General features: G+C 37.3%; 2 protein-coding genes across 2 annotated transcripts in view; both read right to left on the bottom strand.

The window, feature by feature from the left end:
- Positions 1–5546: 5546 nt before the first annotated feature.
- POLR2L (RNA polymerase II, I and III subunit L) lies at positions 5547–12724 on the bottom strand. The gene is given in 3 exon segments (XM_040265352.1): positions 5547–5607; positions 5609–5819; positions 12682–12724. Coding segments are annotated over 3 exon segments (315 nt in total).
- The window catches only part of SEC62 (SEC62 homolog, preprotein translocation factor), a 33594-nt gene continuing 19152 nt past the window's right edge, over positions 11046–25487 (bottom strand). Inside the window, exons 6-8 of the mRNA XM_040248684.1 lie at positions 19956–20016; positions 18008–18127; positions 11046–13810 (exon numbers count right to left, since the gene is read on the bottom strand). Of these exons, the coding sequence (XP_040104618.1) occupies positions 13341–13810; positions 18008–18127; positions 19956–20016 (651 nt within the window). The 3' untranslated portion in view covers positions 11046–13340. The remainder of the gene's footprint in view (positions 13811–18007; positions 18128–19955; positions 20017–25487) is intronic.

The following is a 25487-nucleotide window of genomic DNA, read 5'->3' as shown; positions in this document are numbered from 1 at the left end:
TTGTAAGGCTTCCTCAGACAACCATTTTGCCTTTTAGTATAGTATAGAGAACTATATTCAGTATACTCTAATAAACCATAATGGAAAAGAATATTTTAAAAAAAGAATGTATATGTGTGTGTGTGTGTGTGTGTGTGTGTGTGTGTATAACTGAATCATTTTGCTGTAGAGCAGTAATTAATACACCACTGTAAATCAATTATACTTTTAAAAAATTCTTAATATTCCCTAAGATTAAGTCAATTGGGTCATTTACTATTCTGCACAAAGTATCTCTTATCTGTCTTTGTTTTCTACTTGTTTTTACTCAACATGCAACCTAATGATCCCACTGGACCCCAAGACTTATGCAGTCTTTTTCTATTCCCTGAATGTGATTTCCTCTGACTCCAAAACTTCAACGTACTTTATATTCTCTTATCACTTCCAACCAGATTGAGCCCTTGAACGACGGTTGTTTTTGTACTCATCTCATTGCTCCTTCTTGGGAATGTGATTCCTGCAGCACTCACACAGCACAGTGATTCACATTTTGGAGGTGCTCAGTAAATACTAGTTGAATTCACAAGGAAGGCAACAGAAGGCTTCTTAACAGAGATTGAGGTTTAATGGTCAGAGTCTCAGGGAATTATTCTATCCACCACGGTGGACACTGGTGCCTCTGTTCATCCAGTGTTAGGCCAGGGAGCCAAGGCAATGACGTAGCACTTGGAGTCTGAGGGAAACCTCCACTCTCTGTGTGGTTCTCTCTCCCATCCAGGATGTGATTAATCATCTGTGCAAAGACCGTGAAGGAACTGTTGTTACACACAATATGGATTCCCTCAATATTGAAAAGTCAGCATAAAAGAGTACGTAAGATAGTTCCATTTTATAGGACATTGAAAACAGGCAGAAGTGAGCAAGGTGGGAAAGGGAAGAGCCAGGCGGCTGGGTGGGCCCTGGAGGCTCCTGGGTGCTGGTGTCCTACTTCGAGGTCTGGTTGATGTCACACGGGTGTGTTCACTTCGTGATAATTCACCAAGCCACACACTCATGATTTGTATATTTTTCTTTAGGTATGCCACACTTTATTCCAAAATTTTATTTAAAAATATTTCCTGTGTGTGTGCTCATTTAATTAATTATCCAATTAAGCGGTTGTAGCAACAGAACATTAAAAGGCAACAGGAAGTTTGTCACACACATTAAAGCAAACCCCCTTCTCTAAATATACTGTTCTTGGCTGCCTTGCTCTGCAGAAGGATCTTATGTTCCTGCAGGAGAGACTGAATTTTATAGTACAAATCTGCTTGAAAAAAATTTCCATGATTACATGCTGTATCAAGAAAAATAAAATCAGCCAACAGGAAGGAAATGGAATTGTTCTCTGTAGCAAAGAACAATGTCCTGGGTTGCTTCCTCTTTGTAGTGCAGCACAGGGTAAACAAAACGAGCATCCTGATGGATTTTATTTTAAGCAGGTTTAACTTTGACTACGATAAGCATGAGATAATTAAGAAATAAGTAGAATGCTTATTTGACATTGTCTCAGATATTAAGGCTTTGTACTGGAACTCTCTCACAGAGGATCAGGGAGTTATTCTTTTATTCCTTTCTTTTCTATTTCAAAAGTTAGTGGTTATTTTTCACTTGGATTTGTAAATTCCTAAAGGGCAATATTCCCAATTTTGGAAAGCATCTGTTGATAGTAAAAAGGGAAGGAGTGACTGCAGTGATAAAACCCTTGCTTGTTGCATGAGGGCTACCCCATTCATCTTCCTTTTTTCCCTCCTCAGTCTCTCTTTCATGATCTAAGTAAGCCCCACAGCACCAACATTTTGTCTCTATGGGACACAGGGTTCAACTTTGCAGTTGCCTGAATGGCAACCCACTCCAGTATTCTTGCCTGGAGAATTCCATGGACAGAGAGAGGAGCCTGGTGGGCTACAGTGTTTGGGGTGGCAAAGACTTAGATAAGACTGAGTGACTAACACTTTCACTTATCTTCCCCCGCAAGGCTGGAAACTTCCCGGTGGCAGAGATCATTCTCTTAGGGTAGAAGATGGATCTCCTTCTGCACTGTTTGCTCTTGTATGAGCAGAGGCTGGTGGCTTGCTCCTTAACCTGGACTATGAGCTGCTTGGAGGCAGGGGCTACAGGTTCCTCATGTCATATTTCCATTGTTTGGTACATTGTAGGGGCTCAGTAAGTGTTGACTGAACAAAGCAAAAGAAGGAAGTTGGATCAGGTCTCCCAGTTTCAAGGTTCTGCAGTTGACTGACCTCCTGAGTCCTGCAGAACACTGTAATTGCTTCGTGGAAAAGCATTCTATGGTCTATATTGGGAGTGTAAATGGCATTCCTTCTGTCCCTACTGGTCACCACACTCCTCTTAATCTGTATAGTCTGGAATAAAGAATGTGAGTTGGGAAAATTCCCTGGTGGTCCAGTGGTTAGGACTTAGTGCATACTGCTGTGGCCTGGATTCAATCCCTAGTCAGAGAACTAAGATTTCACAAGCCAAGCAACAAGGTCAGGGGAAAAGAATGTGAGTAGGCAATGGGGCTGAAAATTTGCGCTTCAGTTCAGTTGCTCTATCGTGTCTGACTCTTTGAGACCCCATGGACTGCAGTACGCCAGGCTTCCCTGTCCATCAACAACTCCCAGAGCTTGCTCAAACTCATCCATCAAGTGATACCATCTAACCATCTCATCCTCTATCATCCCCTTCTCTTCCTGCCTTCAGTCTTTCCCAGCATCAGGGTCTTTTCCAATGAGTTGGCTGTTCACATCAGATGGCCAAAGTACTGGAGCTTTAGCTTCAGCATCAGTCATTCCAATGAGTATTCAGGGTTGATTTAAGATTGACTGGTTTGATCTCCTTGTTTTCCAGGAGACTCTCAAGAGTCTTCTCCAGCATCAGTTGGAAAGCATCAGTTCTTCGGTGCTCTGCCTTCTTTATTGTCCAGCTCTCACATCCATACATGGCTACTGGAAAGACCATAGCCTTGACTATATGGACCTTTGTCGGCAAAGTGGTGTCTTTGCTTTTTAACACACTGTCTAGGTTTGTCATAGCCTTCCTGCCAAGAATCAATCATCTTCTAATTTCATGGCTGCAGTCACCATCTGAAGTGATTTTAGAGCCCAAGAAGAGGAAATCTGTCACTGCTTCCACCTTTCCCCTTCTATTTGCCATGAAAGGACGGGACCGCATGCCATGATCTTAGTTTTTTTAACATGGAGTTTTAAGGCAGCTTTTTCACTTTCTTTCTTCACCCTCATCAAGAGGTTCTTTAGTTCCCCTTTGTTTTTTTTGCCATTAGAGTGGTATCATCTGCATACCTGAGGTAGCTGATATTTCTCCTGACAATCTTGATTCCAGTTTGTTATTCATCCAGCCCAGCATTTCATATGATGTACTCTGCACATGTTAATTAAACAGGGTGACAATAAACAGCTTTGTTGTACTTTCTCAATCCTGAATCAGTCTTTTGTTCTAACTATTGCTTCTTGACCCACATACAGGTTTCTCAGGAGAGAGAATGATCTGGTAAGATGGTCTGGTATTCCCGTCTGTTTAAGAGTTTTCCACAGTTTATGATCCACACTGTTAAAGGCTTTAGTGTAGTCAATGAAACAGAGGTAGATGTGTTTCTGGAATTCCCTTTCTCTATGATCCAGCAAATGTTGGCAAGCTGATTTCTGGTTCCTCTGCCTTTTCTAAATCCAGCTTGAACATCTGGAAGTTCTCGATTCACGTACTACTGAAGCCTAGGTTGAAGGATTTTGAGCACAACCTTATCAGCATGGAAGATGAGTGCAACCGTCCGGTGGTTTGAACATTCTTTAGTACTGCCCTTCTTGGGAACTGGTGTGAGGATTGGCCTTTTCCAGTTCTGTGGCTACTGCTGGGTTTTCCAAATTTGCTGACATATTGAATGCAGCACTTTAACCTTTTAGGATTTTAAATAGCTCTGCTGGAATTCCATCCTCTCCACTAGCTTTACCACTCCGTGCTCCCCTCCAACACTATTTAATAAGTCACTTTGGTTGGCGACTGTGGGAATCACTAGACATCTTCAGAGTCCTTGTATATGCCATTTTTAAGAAATAAAATTTGCAAACTGACCTTTGGAAAGAGATTAAGCTAGGGCAGGCTGGAAGGTGAGGCAGAAGCAAATGCATAGGGTTTTGAGAAGTGGAGAATCCTGAGATTTCTTTTATTAAACAGTGAGAATAAAGTTATTAAGAATTAGAGTTTCAATCTTGTAAACCTTGTAGAGTATCTGCAACTAGAGAGCAGGGATGGAAATGCGCTGCCTTGTGTAGCATCTAATCGCTTTTTTCCAGTTGTGAAGTCTGACAGATAATTGTGTAGACTATACAAATGCAGACCAGTTTCTACATACTCACTGCTATTTTCCTCAGTTTCAGATTAATTTGTTGTTAGTAAAACTTTTTCTTTGAAGTACAAAGTGCTATAATTGTAAGAGGTGAAGATTTGGTTATATTAATCATTAAATCTCCCTCTTCCAATCCCCTCTTGTGTCAATCATCAAACATACTGTAATGTGAAATCTTTGTAACATGCATTTGGTATATACTAAGTCTCAAGTTAACATTAAGTTCACATTTCAAAACTTGAAGTTGGTGAACAGAAATACAATTTAAAATCATAAGCTGGTTAATTTTTCCTCTTGACAAAATATTAAGTCTGTAGTTTCACACAAGTACTTTTTCCAGATCAGCAATTTTTGCATATTCTAAGTGCAAGGTTCTTGAATTCATTGAATACATTTTCCCACCTCAGTGAACACAGCTATACTCTTAAGAGTTTGAAAGTATAAATGTATGTTTTAACAATAGTTGTTTCTGGAGGGTAGATTTGGGGGTTTTCTTTTTGCTTTTATGTATTATCTGACTTTTCTGTACTAAGACAATAAGTTCTAATTATTTTAAAGCAAGAGGGAAGTTGTGGTTAGAACATCTAAATTTAAGAAATATTCATATGATCACTCCAATAGCCAAATCTTCTCTATCTAGACTTGCCTGTCATCAGTCTATTCCCATGTGGTTAGTATAGCCTAAGATGCAAATGAGACTGTGACACTTTCCTTTGAATCATTTCCCTCCAAAGGTACTTCAGTATCACTGTTCATACTTACTATCCTGCGTTAGTCAGTCACGTTTCAGTTCCAAGTGACAGAAGCCTCACAAAATAGCCTAAGCAAAAATGAGAAATTTGCTTGCTCATGAAAAATCTAGGGTGAGCTTTAGATAGGGCTAGATCCAGGAGTTCCATGATGGCATTATGTCTTTTCTTCCTTGGTTCTGCTGTTTTCATGTTGGTTTTATTTCTAGGTAGGCGCAGTCCACCTGGAGGAAATAGAGTCATTAGCACCTCCAGGTACACTTCGTCCTTAGAACTATTATAGACAATGAAGAGAGGACTTGGTCTGCATTGGGTCATGTGCTCTTCCATGGGGTCAGTCTCCCTAGAATGGAATGCGGAGGCTACAGAAGGAGGAGTGGTCCCCAAAGGAAGAGATTCTAAGCAAACCATCATTCCTCTAGGGGCATGTACTTGAGCAGCTTCTTGGTTAAGTCCACTTGGGCCAGCACTGCAGCAGTGCTTCTGCGCCAGCATCCAGGGTATCCCTTGGGTGTACTCAGCCTGCAGCAGCCCCAAGCAGGCCTCCCACTTGTTGCCAACAATCTTGCTACAGGTGAAGCTGTGCACAGGTATTATCACGGCAGCAGCATGCCAGCTGGCTGGTCCTGCAGGCTGTCCCAACTTGGAACTTCCTAAATATGTGTTACTGAAGTAGATGTGAGCTGTGAATTATATTAAATACTAAACTACGCTAAATTAAGTATCCCTGACCTTTGAATATAATGTTATACTTCTACTTGATATTGGTGTTATCTGATTATCTAGGTAAAGGGTTTTTAACCTGGAGTACACAGAACTCTAAGGGAATTTGTCAGAATTTGGAGGATATGTGAACTTGGTTAGGAAAAAAACATTTTTTTTCACTAGGCTATAACTAAAATTTAGTATTCCTTTTAATTATAGATGCATATAATCCAGAGATGTTTTAGGCAGTAATGTGACTTTGTCGTTAATAGGGTTCCAGTCTTTTCATATCACATTGCAGTTGCAGAGATCTCAATATATTGTTCAGGCTGCTTCAGTGTCGTAGCAGCTATTAACACATACATTACTCTATCACACACATATTTTGATAACTTACACCTCAACATAACTGATTCTGTTTGTAATGCTATGCATTTTACTTCTGCACTTGAAAACAACATTCTGAGACAGGATCCATGGCACTAAAATGTTAAAGTGATCTAGCATTCACTAGAAACAAGATGAGACCAAAGTATGATGATCTGACTTCAGAGAACCTTAGCCCACCTGCTCTAAGGCGGTGCTAAGATAAGAGATTATGAGCCTTTTCAGTTCACTTCAGTTCAGTCGCTTCAGTCGTGTTCTACTCTTTGTGATCCCATGAACCACAGCACGCCAGGCCTCCCTGTCCATCACCAACTCCCGGAGTTTACCCAAACTCATGTCCATTGAGTTGGTGATGCCATCTAACCATCTCATCCTCTGTCATCCCCTTCTCCTCCTGCACTCAATCTTTACCAGGATCAGGGTCTTTTCAAATGAGTCAGCTCTTCGCATCAGGTGGCCAAAAGTATTGGGAGTTTCAGCTTCAACATCAGCCCTTCCAATGAACACCCAGGACTGATCTCCTTTAGGATGGACTGGTCGGACCTCCTTGCAGTCCAAGGGACTCTCAAGACTCTTCTCCAAGACCACAGTTCAAAAGCATCAATTTTTCTGCAATCAGCTTTCTTTATACTCCAACTCACATCCATACATTACTACTGGAAAAACCATAGCCTTGACTAGACGGACCTTTGTTGGCAAAGTAATGTCTCTGCTTTATAATGTGCTGTCTAGGTTGGTTGACTGTGCCAAAGCCTTTGACTGTGTGGATCACAATAAACTGTGGAAAATTCTGAAAGAGATGGGAATACCAGACCACCTGACCTGCCTCTTGAGAAACCTATATGCAGGTCAGGAAGCAACAGTTAGAACTGGACATGGAACAACAGACTGGTTCCAATAGGAAAAGGAATACGTCAAGGCTGTATATTGTCACCCTGCTTATTTAACTTTTATGCAGAGTACATCATAAGAAACGCAAGGCTGGAAGAAGCACAAGCTGGAATTAAGATTGCTGTGAGAAATATCAATAATCTCAGATATGCAGATGACACCACCCTTATGGCAGAAAGTGAAGAGGAACTAAAAAGCCTCTTGATGAAAGTGAAAGAGGAGAGTGAAAAAGTTGGCTTAAAGCTCAACATTCAGAAAACGAAGATCATGGCATCGGGTCCCATCACTTCATGGCAAATAGATGGGGAAACAGTGGAAACAGTGGAAACTGTCAGACTTTATTTTGGGGGGCTCCAAAATCACTGCAGATGGTGACTGCAGCCATGAAATTAAAAGACGCTTACTCCTTGGAAGGAAAGTTATGACCAACCTAGACAGCATATTCAAAAGCAGAGACATTACTTTGCCAACAAAGGTCTGTCTAGTCAAGGCTATGGTTTTTCCAATGGTCATGTATGGATGTGAGCTGGACTGTGAAGAAAGCTGAGCGCCAAAGAATTGATGCTTTTGAACTATGGTTGGAGAAGACTCTCGATAGTCCCTTGGACTGCAAGGAGGTCCAACCAGTCCATCCTAAAGGAGATCAGTCCTGGATGTTCATTGGAAGGCCTGATGCTAAAGCTGAAACTCCAATACTTTGGCCACCTCATGCAAAGAGTTGACTCACTGGAAAAGACCCTGATGCTGGGAGGGATCGGGGGCAGGAGGAGAAGGGGAAGACAGAGGATGAGATGGCTGGATAGCATCACCGACTCGATGGACCTAAGTCTGAGTTAACTCCGGGAGCTGGTGATGGACAGGGAGGCCTGGTGTGCTGCGATTCATGGGGTTGCAGAGTCGGATATGACTGAGTGACTGAACTGAACTAGGTTGGTCCTAACTTTCCTTCCAAGGAGTAAGCGTCCTTTAATTTCATGGCTGCAATCACCATCTGCATTGACTTTGGAGCCCCAAATAATAAAGTCAGCCACTGTTTCCCCATCTATTTGCCATGAAGTGATGGGACCAGATGCCATGATCTTCGTTTTCTGAATGTTGGGCTTTAAGCCAACTTTTTCACTCTCCTCTTTCACTTTCATCAACAGGCTCTTTAGTTCTTCACTTTCTGCCATAAAGGGTGGTGTCATCTGCATATATGAGGTTATTGATATTTCTGCCGGCAATCTTGATTCCAGCTTGTGCTTCTTCCAGCCCAGCGTTTCTCATGATGTACTCTGCATATAAATTAAATAAGCAGGGTGACAATATACAACTTTGACATACTCCTTTTCCTATTTGGAACCAGTCTGTTGTTCCATGTCCAGTTCTAACTGTTGCTTCCTGACCTGCATACAGGTTTCTCAAGAGGCAGGTCAGGTGGTCTGGTATTCCCATCTCTTTCAGGATTTTCAGCAGTTTTTTGTGATGCACACAAAGGCTTTGGCATAGTCAATAAAGCAGAAATAGATGTTTTTCTCGAACTCTCTTGCTTTTTTCAATGATCCAGTGGATGTTGGCAATTTGATCTCTGGTTCCTCTGCCTTTTCTAAAACCAGCTTGAACATCTGGAATTTCACAGTTTCCATACTGTTGAAGTCTGACTTGGAGAATTTTGAGCATTACTTTGCTAGCATGTGAAATGAGGGCAATTGTGCAGTAGTTTGAACATTCTTTGGCACTGTCTTTCTTTGAGATTGGAATGAAAACTGACCTTTTCCAGTCCTGTGGCCACTGCTGAGTTTTCCAAACTTGCTGGCATATTGAGTGCAGCACTTTAACAGCACCATCTTTTAGGATCTGAAATAGCTCAACTGGTATTCCATCACCTCCACTAGCTTTGTTTGTAGTGATGCTTCCGAAGGCCTACTTGACTTCACATTCCAGGATGTCTAGCTCTAGATCCAAATGAATTTGGATCTACTCAAAAACATGTTAACTAAATGCCACAAACAGTGGCTTAAGAGCTTGCTAAAGACAAATTCATTTCTTTGTGCGGTTACCTGCATAGGTATCCACTAGAATTGGATTTCAGTTATCCAAACTGTAAGGGCACACTCTGTAAGGTTGTGAGATACTTTCTAACAATGTTTGTTGATAAGAACCCATCAGGGGTGAATTCATCAGAATTGTTCTCTAGGAACTTCTCTTTGGTTTATTGGTCTTGGGGCCCAACAGGAAGCAGATAGTTCTTAAATGATGACACTTTGAGGAGATACTAACAAAGATGTGGGGTGTGGGGGACTTCACAAGAGGAAACACAATAGCTTCAACAACTCCTGGCTAGCAGCAGCAGATCTGGCATCACCCCTTGGCCAGAAGGGAAGAGAACAAGGAGTGGCAAACCTAAAGAAATAAGCAAAGTTTAGAGGAAGTGGTTATCTCTGAGTACTGAGATGGCTCACTGTGGGAGAGCTGAGACCATCCCTGACCATCCTCAGATCTCCAGCCACGACATTCCTTAGCCAAACCTACCCAGAAGCCAGGAGGCGAGTGGGCTGTTGTGGCCCACTCATCAGCCTAATGGGGACAGAGAGCAGAGTGGAACTGTAAGAGGAAGAGATATCCAGCACACTTGGCAAATTTCTACCACAGTGATTTTCAAACTATTTGATGGTCAAAAAAAAAAAAAAAACCCATGGCTAGCCTAAAATTCTGGCATGTTAAGCTTTTGGTATCACTGAATGAACGGACGAAGAACTGAAATATTACTGAAACACAGAGTAAAAGCAAACTACAATTAGGAACTACGTATTTACTTTCAGTCAGAATGGATACTTAAAATATTATGGAAATACTGGAGCATGGTTCAGCAATAAATTCTGTTCTGTAGATCAGACAGATACGTCACAGCTTTATAAAAGTACAGTTCATCCTCATTTGTGGATTCCTCATTTGTAAATTTGCCTGTGGTTTAAAACTTTCGTGGTGCTTTCACAGTCACGCATGGAGTGGTGAAAAATTTGACCTAGCCCAATGCATATGCTCCCAGTTGAGGGTGACAAGATGACATGCTGTGTTCTTGGTTCAGTTCATATAATTTAAACAAGCATCCTTTGCTCTATTTTTTTGCATTTTGGGTTGTTTTAATTGGTGGTTTTACTGTTTAAAATGGCCCCCAAATGAAGTGCTGAAATGCTGTCTAGTGTCTAAGTACTAGTCGGCAGTGACAGACGTTATGGAGGAAGCACATGTATTAGATAAACTTGGCTTGGGCATGAAGTTATGGTGCTGTTGACCCATGAATTCAATGTTAGTTAACAAAACAGAAAGACACCTGAGACAAGTTCATGTGTTGATTAGTTGGTAAACATGTGCCCAGGGACTCACAGAATAACCCTAGTATTCCCCCTAGGAGCAACGGTTCCGTATCTGCTAATTCTGTGTTGGTGGGTACCTTTATGGGCTTCCCAGGTGGCGCTAGTGGTGAAGAACCTGCCTGCCAATGCAGGCTTTGTAAGAGATGTGGGTTTGATCCCTGCGTCAGAAAGAGCCCCTAGAGGACATGGCAACCCACTCTAGGACTCATGGTCCACAGGGTCGCAAATAACTGGACATGACTGAAGCGACTTAGCAAGCACGCAACATGGTGACTTTATAGAACCCAATCACCATGAATAATGATGATATGTGTTGTTTTCTAGTTCCTAATATTCAAGAAAGAAAATTCAATTTACAAAAGACACCGATGATTCTTCTATATTAGCAACTAATTGGCACTCATAACGCAAAACCAGGAAGGGGGAAAACATTAAAACCTGCGCATAATTTTAATATGATATATTAAAATTTATTACTTTTTGATAGTATTCAGCTAAATCCAAATTATTTCAATTAAAGTTGTCTAGAAGGCCATATAGCTTGAAAATTAAAGAAATCAGTGGGAGGGAAAAGGAAAAACAATCTATTTAATACATTGACTTTACAATCACAAATGTGTTATTATCTGGACTCAGTTGGTTAATTCAATCCTGCTTATTAGTTAGGCCAGTTTATACCCACTCCACAATAAATCCTACATTATCCAAAAGCTTTATGCTTCTATTTACAGTAGCATAGCAAACCTGAAGTCTTTTTTAAAAAAAAAACAATCACCATTCCATTGACTAATGTAACCAATTTCCCATGCTCTGGTATAAGAATATTTGATGTTAGTCAACAAAGACAGCCATCTATTATTCTTGAGAAATATAACAGTGGCAATCTTTTGATTTTTTGTTTAAAGTAAGTAACTTTGAATAGTAAAAGAGCTGAAATTTCTAACTTGCTTCCTAGCCACATTAAGAATGACATTTTCCCCCAGGGACCTTCAAATATTTTAAAAAATTGGATTAACATTCTTTAAGAATCCACACATATCAATAAGAAGCTGACTTTCCTGCCAGGCTTCAAATGCCTTAAAGATGAGACGTAGTACATACATTATAAAGAGCTTATGGATGAATGTTGAGTGCCTGGGCATTGTTACAACAGTAAAGGTTAAATCACTTTTATTTCTGAAAGACATTTTTGGTACCATTATCATATCCCAAAATAGGTATTAATGGTACCGATGATTAAGAAGCTCAGAAGTTATAATTATACATCCCTTATTGTGGAAATAAAGTAGGAGAGCTCTGAAATGTGAGGGAAAAACACCCAGGCACTTAAATCAATGAATATTTGCTAGGAGGAAACTTAAACTGATTGCAGCCTTGAGAGAGCTGCATTAACATCAAATAGCCACATTTCTGTCCACTTACAAGGAATACTATAAAGAAGCAAACAAGTCACGTTTAACAAAATGTGTTAGCATACAGAAAGTGGTTTTTCACACTTACAAAAATTTAAATCTTTAGTCTAACACTTAGATGGGAAACAGCCTAAAGAAAAATGAAGAACTATACACACCACCTATTTCAACTACAAAACGCTCTGTGACTGAAGGAAAATAATTCAATATTCACTATCATTTTGTAAGAGTATAACTTCAAGGAATGATTATGCTCATAAGTAAACACACGATATTCCTAAAGATTTGTAACTAAGGTTTGCAAGACATGAAATCAAACTGCAAAACTAGTTGAAAGCAATTAGAGTCCAATAGTTCTCTTATGTTTTCTTTTATGCTCTTTATTTTAAATTGATATTTTAGAACAGTAAATTATCTTTCATAGCAGTTCTCTTGGTCTGATAATATAGTACCCCATTTCTGAATGTAGAGATTTAAGATAAAATCAAAATAAACATTAAGGCGTACAAACAGCTACTTTAAGTCTGCTCTTATTTAATAAAGATCATTTCAACTCATATTCAAATACATGGAATGTTGGCACAAAACTGAAGCTGCTGTAGAAAGATCAAAGATGTTCTGTGGGTTATTGAAACTTCCATCTAAAAACATACCCTTAAATGGTCTTAATTGTACAAATTTAAGTGTTGAGAAAATGTCTAAATAATAAGTAACAATTAAAATAAAATGTTTATTTGTAAATTATGTACAGAATACATTTTACTTTACGACAAGGAAATGGGAAGAACCATCACCTTCCAGCCAATTCTGCTTGCTTCCTCTGTTGGAGATGACCATCTTCCTCTGAATCAGGCGTACAAATCAGTTTGGATTTCCTAAGTTGGAAAAGGAGAATTTGTAGCTAGACTAAAAGTGTTGCTGCATTATTACTAGTTGGCTTGTTTCCACAAAATGTTTTTGAACCCTGCTAAGTTAGAATCTTAGAAGTTTTCTGGTATAATTTAATAATCAACAAAAGCTAAATTAATAAGTTTAAGCATTGCATCTCAAAGAAACTGTGAAATGGCTACAAAACTATGCTTAATCTGAAATACTGGTGTTTATTTTTATCCCTTTTAGTTATTCTGATCAGTCTAACAGTAAAAAGCCATACAACTATCAAAAATGCCATTAATCTAAATGTCATTGTGGAAAGTACATCTTTGATAATTGTCAAAATAATTGAGACCTATTTACTGTAAAATCATCAAATAGATAAAACTTATAAATGGCTTTAGACTGTATCAATAATAGTATTATATTAAATGAAGGACTGAATGTAACTGCTTAGATGTCAAATCCATTTCAGTAAATGGATTTAAAGAATGCTACAAATGCCATGTGTACATTATGATGATCAGCCAACATAGAAAATCCAACCTCTTGCACATATTTAGTCCCCAAATTAGTCAGATTATGATTTTTCATGTGAAGATTTAGTTGTTTCTCCATCATTGTCTTCTTCTTCCTCCTCTTCACAATCCCCATCTGTTTGCTGTTCCAGTTCCTCTTTTGTGATCATTTCAAAATCATTCCCATTTCCACTACTGTGTTGGGATCGGTCATCTTCCCTCCTGTCACTGTCTGTGTCTGAATGCCGTTCTCCACCTGAGCCTTCTGTTCCATGATTTCCTGGTCCTACTTTCCCCTCCTCATCTTCCTTTTTCTCACTGTCTGACTTTTCCTCACTGTCGGACTTCTGTTGCTTTTTGGTTTCAGATTTCTCATCTTTCTTTAAGTCTGCTTTTGGTCCTTTGTATTCATGTGTGTACAGAGGTCTGAAGGAGTCAATGAAGCCCACGTCAGCAGTCAGATTTGGCAAGAACCAAAAATGGTGCCTTCCTCCAGTTATGAGCCAAATGATGAGAAACAGAATGCAACGAGCTGTGGGAGAAAAATTTCTCTAATTGAATAATTCAAGCATTGACTCAGACAGCAGGGAATATTTGTTAATGAAAAAGTGGGAAAACATTCAGAGTCTTCTTATTTGCATATTACATGCGCCTTAAATATAAACAGTTAAATCTTAGTTTAGCAGCTATCAAGCGTATTCTGGGCCCACAGCATTCTGCTCTGAACTTGAGGGCACAATGCTGCAATGCCATTCAAAGAAGTGCTTTTATGTTTTTTTCATCTGGGCACTGTTTCTTGGATATACTTATATCCAAGTATCCACTTATTTCTTGGATATACTTATACTTTATGTACTTTGCTATGTTACAGTTCAATAAGCACAGCTGCCAGTTGGACCCTGGAAGTATGCATGAAATCATGGTAGAAGAAAAAAGGAAATAAACGCAAGTAAGAGATGAATGATATCTTAAGAAGTCTTAGAAAGGAGAAAGCAGGGTAGCACTATGACTTCTCTAGATACTTATGCCTTTATAAGGCAATTTCTCCATTAAAAAATAGAAAAAATTACGCTTTTTACAACCATTCTGGTATAAACACAAATATAACCCTGCACAGGCTCATTATAATAGAGAAGTATATATACTGTTACTTTTGATTTTAGAAGAAATGAAAATGAAATTATTTCCACGGGTCCCTAAATGTATCATGAGTTCAAGGCATGTGCTGACCCTGCCTAAAGGTTAAGTCTTCTAAGTTAAAATACTTTTGAACAATAAGAGAACATTTTCCTAATAGTAATTTCTTTTTATTTAAGGACAACATTTTCCCAATATTAAGTAACATACAATGCAAATGAAATTCAGATAGGTTTAACAAATAGGCTTGAAGCTACTCTTTTAGAGAAGTATGACAACTATGGGCTTCCCTGGTGGGTCAAATGGTAAATAATCTGCCTGCAATGCAGGAGACACGGGTTTGATCCCTGGGTCGGGAAGATTCCCTGGAGAAGAGAATGGCTACCCACTCCAGTATTCCTGCCTGGAGAATTCCATGGACAGAGGAGCCTGGCAGGCTATAGTCCATGGGATCAACAATGGTTAGATAATGGAGGAAATTGAGAATTTTAAAGTTTATAGTAATGAACTATCACAAACCCCAATATTTCATATAGCTTTCTTTTAATTTATCACATATATGGAGCTGAGTGATTTGTCTGGATTTTACTTTCTTAAAGGTCACAATTACGTGAATGTTATGAGCTAATTATGACAGGTTTCTTGGGTTTCATTTTAGTTTTCATTTTCTTTACAGATAATCCTATATTTGTTTTCTAATAAAGTCTGAGAAAAGCTCATTTATGTTTCTTCCATTATTTAGCTTCAGACAAAAATAGTTATAGCTGCCTTGACTTTTATAAAGCAGTAATTTCTGTTTTCACAAAAGAACATAAATATTCTGAAAGACTGTATACACACCAGTATCCTTTGTGCGTACAAACAGAAAAGGCAAATATGCTTGAAATTATGAAATAAATCAGTGAATAAACCCCACTGATAAATAATGAACATCTCTTAAGGAAGCTGCATATTTTTCCCTCCAAATAGAATTATGATGTTAAAATAGGTTTTGAAGGGTTGTAAAACAGATAGTTCATAATATGAAATCTTGCCTGAAATCCAAGAAAAGGCAACATTAAAGTGGCAAATAAAATCGCATCCCTGTGGGAATAGCAGAATTCTTTTTGTTCAACAGTTTTTCTCTGTATGCCAGTATATTATTGAGGGCAAAAAGAGAAGAATCATGAGAAAAACTACTGTGATATGTATTGTCACACCATTTCTATGGCCTGGCGTGCTGCTGTCCATGGGATCACAAAGAAATCAGACATGACTGAACTGACTGAACTGAACCATTTCTATACTAAAAGTGACACATTCAGAAAATTGCTAGAGGTCTTATTTTAAATGGCAATACTAAATATACATATTCAAAGCAACACCAAATTTAATTTGACCAATAAATAATACTTCATGAAATAATATCCAATTTACAAGTCGGATACAGATCAAACCATTTAAAAGTCTATTTGGAATTTTCTAAGAGAAGTAACAAAAATGTTGGATTTATTTTCTGATTTGATTGACAAGGCTTTTTAACATACATTGCTACTTAAACTCCTAGTATATTTAAAATGAAAAATTATAGAAAGAATTACTTAAGAAACAATACTTTAAAGAGTAAAACAAGATAATAACCATATATTATTGTGAATATCAGTTTAAATGAAAGATAAGCAAGTGGGTTAACTCTATTCAGTGGAAATTAACCTTTGCTGCAAATTTTCAAAAAGCTTCTAAGTTTTCAGGGATCTGGGAATCAGAAGACATCAACTTGACTAGTGTATCTAATGGCAGATAAAATTTTATGGCTTCTCATTCTTGGTGCAGGTAGTACATTACCACTAGTTACCTGCTTCACACTCTTAGACATTTATTTTTTTGGCCTGCAAATGTACTGTTACATGCAGAAGCTTCAGGGGCTATTTTTAAGGTAAATAGGCTAGAGGAAGGAAAAACTGAAAGGTGGATGAATAAGGTTTCACACAGAGTCAGAAACTCCCCCCATAAATGGAGGCCCATAAACATGATGAACTGAATGAAAATACTTGATGAATCCCTGGGTCTATGGATGGTAGCATCAAATCAGGACCCCTTGATGTCCAGGGTGGAGGGAAATTGCTTAGGGCTATTGCTTAGGGGCTAGAGCATTATAAACATAATAATCCACTACATTACATGTCATAGAATCTCAGAGTAACACATCTCTTTCAGACAATATTGGTCAAATTTTGTCCTCTAAAAACAGATATTAAATCAGTATTCCGATTGTTTAAAAAATTATTATAAAGTACTCCTCCTATATGTTCTGGTAGAAAAGCTGATTTGTCATTTGAGGAAAATAATCAGAACTTAGTTACTATATAGCAACATAAGCTCTCAATGATTCAAAGAATTATATATGATAGGAAAAAAAAAATCACTAAACAGCTTAAAAAAGCAGAAAAACATTGCTATTTCCCAAATGAAAAACTAAATTAGACCAGTTAATCCTTTGAAAAAATCTTCAAAGACTAGAATTTTAAGCAAAATAATACTTTTTTCCCTCATATTAAATAACATGGTCATTGTAAAAAATATAGACAAGTATAAATAAGAATCCTAAAATCACTCATAACTATCATCACCATTTATATTTAGGTATATATTTAGGTGTATTTCCTTATAGTCAAATCCTTCTTGGCACTGAGTATTTCCATTAAAAAAAAAAATCTTCCTAATTATATAAGCCAAAAATACTTCATTATCTTAATTATTTGACATCTAGTGACAAGCATTTTTCATATATTTATTAATCATTTGTTTTTAATTTCCTCTTTTGAATTGAACTGGATTATTTTTATAATGCTTTATTTTTAGCTATGAAAGCCCCTAATCATTCAGAAAAGTAAAATAACATTATTTATATTTTCTTGTTAATTTTCAAAAAGGATTTTAAAACTTGTTAATGCATCAAGAACTTATTTTGGTCCATGGTACAAACAGATTTTTCCTAAAAATGGCAAATCAATTGTTTATAATCATTTACTATATAAAATATAAATGTTTAACATAAGTTTCATTTGTGTTAAGCAAAAAAAAAGGTAACTGAAAGTATTATGTTTATTAAATGACCAATCACTGTAAAAATATTAAAGTCCTTATGGCAGCTAAATTTTAAAGCATATCCATTTGCAGACTCTTGTTTAGTTGCTAAGTCATGTCTGACTCTTTTGCGAGCCCATGGACTATACAGCTTGCCAGGCTGTCCATGGGATTTTCCAGGCAGGGATCTCCAGGGATCTCCTGGAGTGGGTTGCCGTTTTCTTCTCGTGGGCATCTTCCTGATCCAGGGATCAAACCTGCATTTCCCTGCATTGGCACCAGGGAAGCCCATTTGCAGAATAAGACACATTAAATCCTTTCATCACACAGAGTAAATCTAATTAAACACATATACTACTGGAAGCCTGAGTCAGTTTTGGGATATGACCAAAGAGGTAGGCCCATATACTTCCTAATTCACCTACATTAATTTTGCTATTAAGTTTTACTGAAGCTCCAGATTATAGTCCAAACTGCTCAACAGCTACCTCTTACTGAGGTCAGTCTTGCTAGTAACAATACTTACCAACAGCAAGGAGAAGAATGCTGGCTACAAAACAGCCTGCACCCACACTGAGGTAATAAACACCTACTCTCATTTCTGCTGGCCAAAGAGGGAAGAGGGTGGCTGCTATCACTGCAATCACTGGAACAAGAGATGAAAAGTTACACATAGAAACTTTAGATTAAAATTTTAAATGGCTCAGTTGCCAAGACAGTGAATATACATACCCCTAGGGGGAGAATTAAAACATAAACTTATTGAAACATATAATATGCTCAGTTATCAATCACTGCATAGTTCAACCTAACATTTTAACTACTATTCTCATATTAGGTCAATATTTCTCTAGTATAAATTACATATAATTAGAAAAGTGCTGTCTAAAAACGTGAAATTGTTAGCTCCTTAAATGATCAACTGCTGCTGTTTTCAACTTCATTTTTAACTATAAGATATCTGTCTACCAAAAAGGGATGCTTAAAGAAATAACCAACCAACAAAACTAACCAAAAAATGATTCCAAAGATCCCTCCCTGGAGATTGGTTCTGGGGTGAAACTCTGACATCTGCTGAATGAAAAGCTCATCAGATGATTCTGATACAGATAATTTTTGGTGATAGGGAAACCATATACAAGCATCTCCAGTTTTTTTTCCTAAGTACAGTGGGACCACATGGAATAACCAAACTAATGACTGGTATTTAGCTGTTTAGAGCAAGAGAAACCAGGATTCCAATTCTGGCTATTTCATTTACAAGCTAAGGGTTGAATTTATTATTTTGAATGGGATCCTATGATAACATATTGATCAAATTTGTTCAACTGCTATCTATTTTTTTCTACTTGTTAAATCATTCTCTACCCCTACCCCAACCAAATTCACAGGAATAACACACACCTATGATAATAAATAAAACAATAAAGGAAAAAACAATTAAAAATAAACCAGAAAGTATAATGTGAAGTCTTTACCCAATTCTTGGTCCACTCCCCAGAGGTTAACTATTATTGTTTCTTTTTTGTATGCCCAGAAACTGCCTGTATACAATTAAAACTAGTCACACAGATTAAAAAAAAAAAATTTACAATATTCTCTTTCACAATTTTAATATATTCTAGGTATCCTTCTGAGAGTACACCTTATCTAATTCTTTCAAAGCTGCATGATATTCTGGCATGTATTAGTACTGTAATTTATTCCCCATCCTCCTAGTGAGAGACGTGAATTGCTTCTAGCTTTATCCTGTTATTGACAAAAGTGCAACAATTACCAATGCCCATGTGTGCAATTGATTAAGGTATAGGATAAACTCCCTGAAGTTTAACTATTAGGTCACAAAGTAAGGCATTTAAAACTTGAAAGATATTTGCTAATTATCCTTCTAACTACAGTCTGAAGGATTTGGATTAGAATTAAATGTCAATGCATATTTCTGAACAGACACTTTATGCAACTGTATTACTACGAACAGCCATGGGATAAATTCCTAGAAACAGAACACTTGGGTCGGTGTGTATACATTTAAAATTTGAAAGATATTATCAAACTTCTCTCCATAAAAAATAAAACAATGAACATACCAACAGCTATTAGAGCATTAGAGCTATTAGTGCTTTTTCTTAAGTGTTGGACCTTCATTAATAATAGTTACTATTCTACTTTATAGTCCTCTTGATAACTGCTATTGTTTTAATTTGTATTTAACATGAGGGTGATTAAGTATCACTCACAATTATTGGTCACTGTATTTCTTTATCTGTGAGCTACCTTTACCATTTTTCTAGCAGGCTGTTAATTTCTTAAAGATCTTTGCTTTAAGGTAGTGCAAATATTTTCCTCAGTTTATCATTTATATTCTGGCTTTATTTAAAATGTACTTTAAAAAAATAGCCATTTTATGTTAAACATTTTCTTTCTAACTTCTGTATTGTTTACTTTCCTTTCTAAATTTTAGAGAGTGTACTTACCAAGAATTAATCCCATGACAAATGTTTTAAAGTGAACTGGGTCATAGATCCACACAAATACCTAGAAGAATCAAGAAACTCCAGTGCTTAAAGTTCTAAGATCACATTACAGCAACAGTTAGTTCCCACCTATTAACACATAAGAACTACTTAAAGATTAAACAAATTTCAAAGACCTTTCCTTTAGTAGCAGTGGTTTTTTGGGTACCTATTCAGTTAGAAAATTATTTTTAAAACTATAAATTAGGTAATGCAGTTAAGTACACTTTCATGTACTTCCATGTTTTTAACAATTTACTCCTGGGTACAAACCATTACTTATTCAACTTAAAGACCAGCAATTGTACAGCCTTCTGTCCCTAAGGTAATGATGTATATAGGCATGAGCAGAGTAAAATCAATCAAAGAGCACAGTTAAGACAGATTGTAGTCAGGTCCTATGACAGATCCATCAGCTCTCAATTCCACCCTGTTCTCTCAAACTGATGAGATGCAAAGGACCATTATTAAGATTATGCTCAACACAGAAATACAAAGGATCATAAGAGACTACTATCAGCAATTATATATCAATAAAATGGACAACTTGGTATAAATGGACAAATTCTTAGAAAAGTACAACTTTCCAAAGCTGAACCAGGAAGAAATAGAAAATCTTAACAGACCTATCACAAGCACGGAAATTCAAACTGTAATCAGAAATCTTCCAGCAAACAAAAGCCCACGTCTGATGGCTTCACAGCTGAATTCTACCAAAAATTCAGAGAAGAGCTAACATCTATCCTACTCAAACTCTTCCAGAAAATTGCAGAGGAAGGTAAACTTTCAAATTCATTCTATGAGGCCACCATCACCCTAATACCAAAACCTGAAAAAAATGCCACAAAAAAAGAAAACTACAGGCCAATGTCACTGATGAACATAGATGCAAAAATCCTTAACAAAATTCTAGCAATCAGAATCCAACAACACATTAAAAAGATCATACATCATGACCAAGTGGGCTTTATCCCAGGGATGCAAGGATTCTTCAATATCTGCAAATCAATCAATGTAATACACCACATTAACAAATTGAAAAATAAAAGCCATATGATTATCTCAATAGAGGCAGAGAAAGCCTTTGACAAAATTCAACATCCATTTATGATAAAAACTCTCCAGAAAGCAGGAATAGAAGAAACATACCTCAACATAATAAAAGCTATATATGACAAACCCACAGCAAACATTATCCTTAATGGTGAAAAACTGAAAGCATTTTCCCTAAAGTGAGGAACAAGACAAGGGTGCCCACTCTCACCACTACTATTCAACATACTTTTGGAAGTTTTGGCCACAGCAATCAGAGCAGAAAAAGAAATAAAAGGAATCCAAATTGGAAAAGAAGAAGTAAAACTCTGTTTGCAGACGACATGATCCTCTACATAGAAAACCCTAAAGAGTCCACCAGAAAATTACTAGAGCTAATCAATGAATATAGTAAAGTTGCAGGATATAAAATCAACACACAGAAATCCCTTGCATTCCTATACACTAATAATGAGAAAATAGAGAAATTAAGGAAACAATTCCATTCACCATTGCAACAAAAAGAATAAAATACTTAGGAATATATCTACCTAAAGAAACAAAAGACCTATATATAGAAAACTATAAAACACCAGTGAAAGAAATCAAAGAGGACACTAATAGATAGAGAAATATACCATGTTCATGGATCAGAAGAATCAATATAGTGAAAATAAGTATACTACCCAAAGCAATCTATAGAATCAATGCAATCCCTATCAAGCTACCAATGGTATTTTTCACAGAGCTAGAACAAATAATTTCACAATTTGTATGGAAATACAAAAAACCTCTAATAGCCAAAGCAATCTTGAGAAAGAAGAATGGAACTGGAGGAATCAACCTGCCTGACTTCAGGCTCTACTACAAAGCCACAGTCATCAAGACAGTATGGTACTGGCACAAAGACAGAAATATAGATCAATGCAACAAAATAGAAAGCCCAGAGATAAATCCACACATCTATGGACACCTTATCTTTGACAAAGGAGGTAAGAATATACAATGGAGAAAAGACAATCTCTTTAACAAGTGGTGCTGGGAAAACTGGTCAACCACTTGTAAAAGAATGAAACTAGAACACTTTTTAACACCATACACAAAAATAAACTCAAAATGGATGAACGATCTAAATGTAAGACCATAAACTATCAAACTCCTAGAGGAGAACATAGGCAAAACATTCTCCAACATAAATCACAGCAGGATCCTCTAGGGCCCACCTCCCAGAATATGGGAAATAAAAGCAAAAATAAACAAATGGGACCTAATTAAAATTAAAAGCTTCCGCACAACAAAGGAAACTATAAGCAAGGTGAAAAGACAGCCTTCAGAATGGGAGAAAATAATAGCAAATGAAGCAATTGACAAAGAATTAATCTCAAAAATATACAAGCAACTCTTGCAGCTCAATTCCAGAAAAATAAATGACCCAATCAAAAAATGGGCCAAAGAACTAAACAGACATTTCTCCAAAGATGACGTACAGATGTCTAACAAACACAAGAAAAGATGCTCAACATGACTCATTATCAGAGAAATGCAAATCAAAACCACAATAAGGTACCATTTTACGCCAGTCAGAATGGCTGCTATCCAAAAGTCTACAAGCAATAAATGCTGGAGAGGGTGTGAAGAAAAGGGAACCCTCTTACACTGTTGGTAGAAATGCAAACTAGTACAGCCACTATGGAGAACAGTGTGGAGATTCCTTAAAAAACTGGAAACAGAACTGCCATATGACCCAGCAATCCCACTGCTGGGCATACACACCAAAGAAACTAGAACTGAAAGAGACATGTGTACCCCAATGCTCATTGCAGCACTGTTTATAATAGCCAGGACAAGAACACAACCTAGATGTCCATCAGTAGACGAATGGATAAGAAAGCTGCGGTACATATACACAATGGAGTATTACTCAGCCATTAAAAAGAATACAGTTGAACCAGTTCTAATGAGGTGGATGAAACTGGAGCCTATTATACAGAGTGAAGTAAGCCAGAAAGAAAAACACCAATACAGTATACTAACGCATATATATGGAATTTAGAAACATGGTAACAATAACCCTGTATGTGAGACAGCAAAAGAGACACAGATGTATAGAACAGTCTTTTGGACTCTGAGGGAGAGGGCGAGGGTGGGATGATTTGGGAGAATGGCATCGAAACATGTATATTATCATATATGAAACGAATCGCCAATCCAGGTTCAATGCATGATACAGGATGCTCAGGGCTGGTGCACTGGGATGACCCAGAGGGATGGTATGGGGAGGGAGGTGGGACAGGGAGTTCAGGATGGGGAACACGTGTACACCCATGGCAGATTCATGTTGTTGTATGGCAAAATCAATACAATATTGTGAAGTAATTAGCTTCCAATTAAAATAAATATTAAAAAAAATTATGCTCAGTGAACATAAAAGATTCTATGACTCTCTGCAATAATATTACTGCCCCAAAGCTGGGAACTGCTGCTTTAAAGCTTACTTTATACAACAGAAATTTCATCTAGAATAATTAGAATTCTGTTCATCAACCATAAAACTCTTAGTTTTATTCTCTTGGTTTTTATAAATAACAGTAGTCCTCCATTTCCTGGTTCTATTTTGACCAAAGCTCTTTGTTACTGTCTTTTTGATCTGGTTCCAACAATCCTCTTTTTTAACTCTGCATATTTATCCTGGAAATCAGATCTACAGACGTCACTTCTGCCATTTAGCACTCTAAAGAAACAAATTTTAAAAGACATTTCCCATCTTTAAAAGTTTGATTCCTCCAGCTCCATTCTTTCTCAAGACTGCTTTGGCTATTCAGGGTCTTTTGTGTTTCCATATGAATTGTGAAATTTTTTGTTCTAATTCTGTGAAATATGCCACTGGTAATTTGATAGGGATAGCACTGAATCTGTAGACTGACTGCCTCTGGTAGTAGAGTCACACGATATTGATTCTTCCTACCCAGGAACATGGAATATCTCTCCATATATTTATGTCATCTTTGGTTTCTTTCATCAGTGTCTTATAATTTTCTGTATATAGTTCTTTTGTTTCCTTAGGTAGGTTTATTCCTAGATATTTTAATCTTTTTGTTGCAATGGTGAATGGGATTGATTCCTTAACTTCTCTTTCTGATTCTTCACTGCTAGTATATAGGAATGCAATGATTTTTGTGTATTGATTTTGTATCCTGCAACTTTGCTAAATTCACTGATTAGCTCTAGTAATTTTCGAATAGCCAAAGCAGTCTTGAGAAAGAATGGAGCTGGAAGAATCAAGCTTCCTGACTTCAAATTATACTACAAAGCTATAGTCATCAAGACAGTATGGTACTGGCACAAAAACAGAAATATAGACCAACAGAACAAGATAGAAAGCCCAGATATAAACCCATGCACCTATGGGTACCTTATTTTTGACGAAGGAGGCAAGGATACACAATGGGGCAAAGACAGCCTCTTCAATAAGTGGTGCTGGGAAAACTGGACAGCTACATGTAAAAGAATGAAATTAGAACACTTCCTAACACCATAAACAAAGAGAAACTAGAAATGGATTAAAGACCTAAATGTAAGACCAGAAACATAAAACTCTTAAGAGGAAAACACAAGCAGAACATTCGATGACACAAATCAAAGCAAGATCCTCTATGACCCACCTTCTAGAATAATGGAAATAAAAACAGAAGTAAACAAGTGGGACCTGATTAAACTTAAAAGCTTTTGCACAGCAAAGCAAACTATCAGCAAGGTGAAAAGACAACCCTCAGAATGGGAGAAAATAATAGCAAATGAAACCACTGACAAAGGATTAATCTCCAAAACATACAAGCAGCTTATACAACTCAATACCAGAAAAACAACCCAATCAAAAAGTGGGAAAAAGACCTAAACAGACATTTCTCCAAGAAGACAAACAGGTGGCTAACACATGGTCAATACTGCTCATTATTAGAGAAATGCAAATCAAAACTACAATGAGCTATCACTTCATACCAGTCAGAATGACCATAATCAAAAAGTCTACAAACAATAGATGCTGGAGAGGGTGTGACGAAAAGGGAACCCTTGTGCACTGTTGGTGAGACTGTAAATTGGTACAGCCACTATGGAAGACAGTATGGAGATTCCTTAAAAAACTAGGAATAAAACCACCATATGACCCAGCAATTCCATTCCTAGGCATATACCCTGAGGAAACCAAAACTGAGAAAGACACATGTACCCCTATATTCGCTGCAGCACTATTTACAATAGCTACAACATGGAAGCAACCTAGATGTATACACAATGGAATATTACTCAGCCATAAAAAGGAATACATTTGAGTCTGTTCTAATAAGGTGGATGAACCTAGAGCCTATTATACAGAGTGAAGTCAGTCAGAAAGAGAAAGATAAATATTGTATACTAATGCATATATACGGAATCTAGAAAGATGGTACTGAAGAATTTATT

Source organism: Oryx dammah, unplaced genomic scaffold, assembly GCF_014754425.2.
Source record: "Oryx dammah isolate SB20612 unplaced genomic scaffold, SCBI_Odam_1.1 HiC_scaffold_2, whole genome shotgun sequence".
NCBI lineage: Eukaryota > Metazoa > Chordata > Mammalia > Artiodactyla > Bovidae > Oryx > Oryx dammah.
The sequence above is the reverse complement of the archived record's forward strand: the minus strand, read 5'-3'. Positions and strand labels throughout refer to the sequence as shown.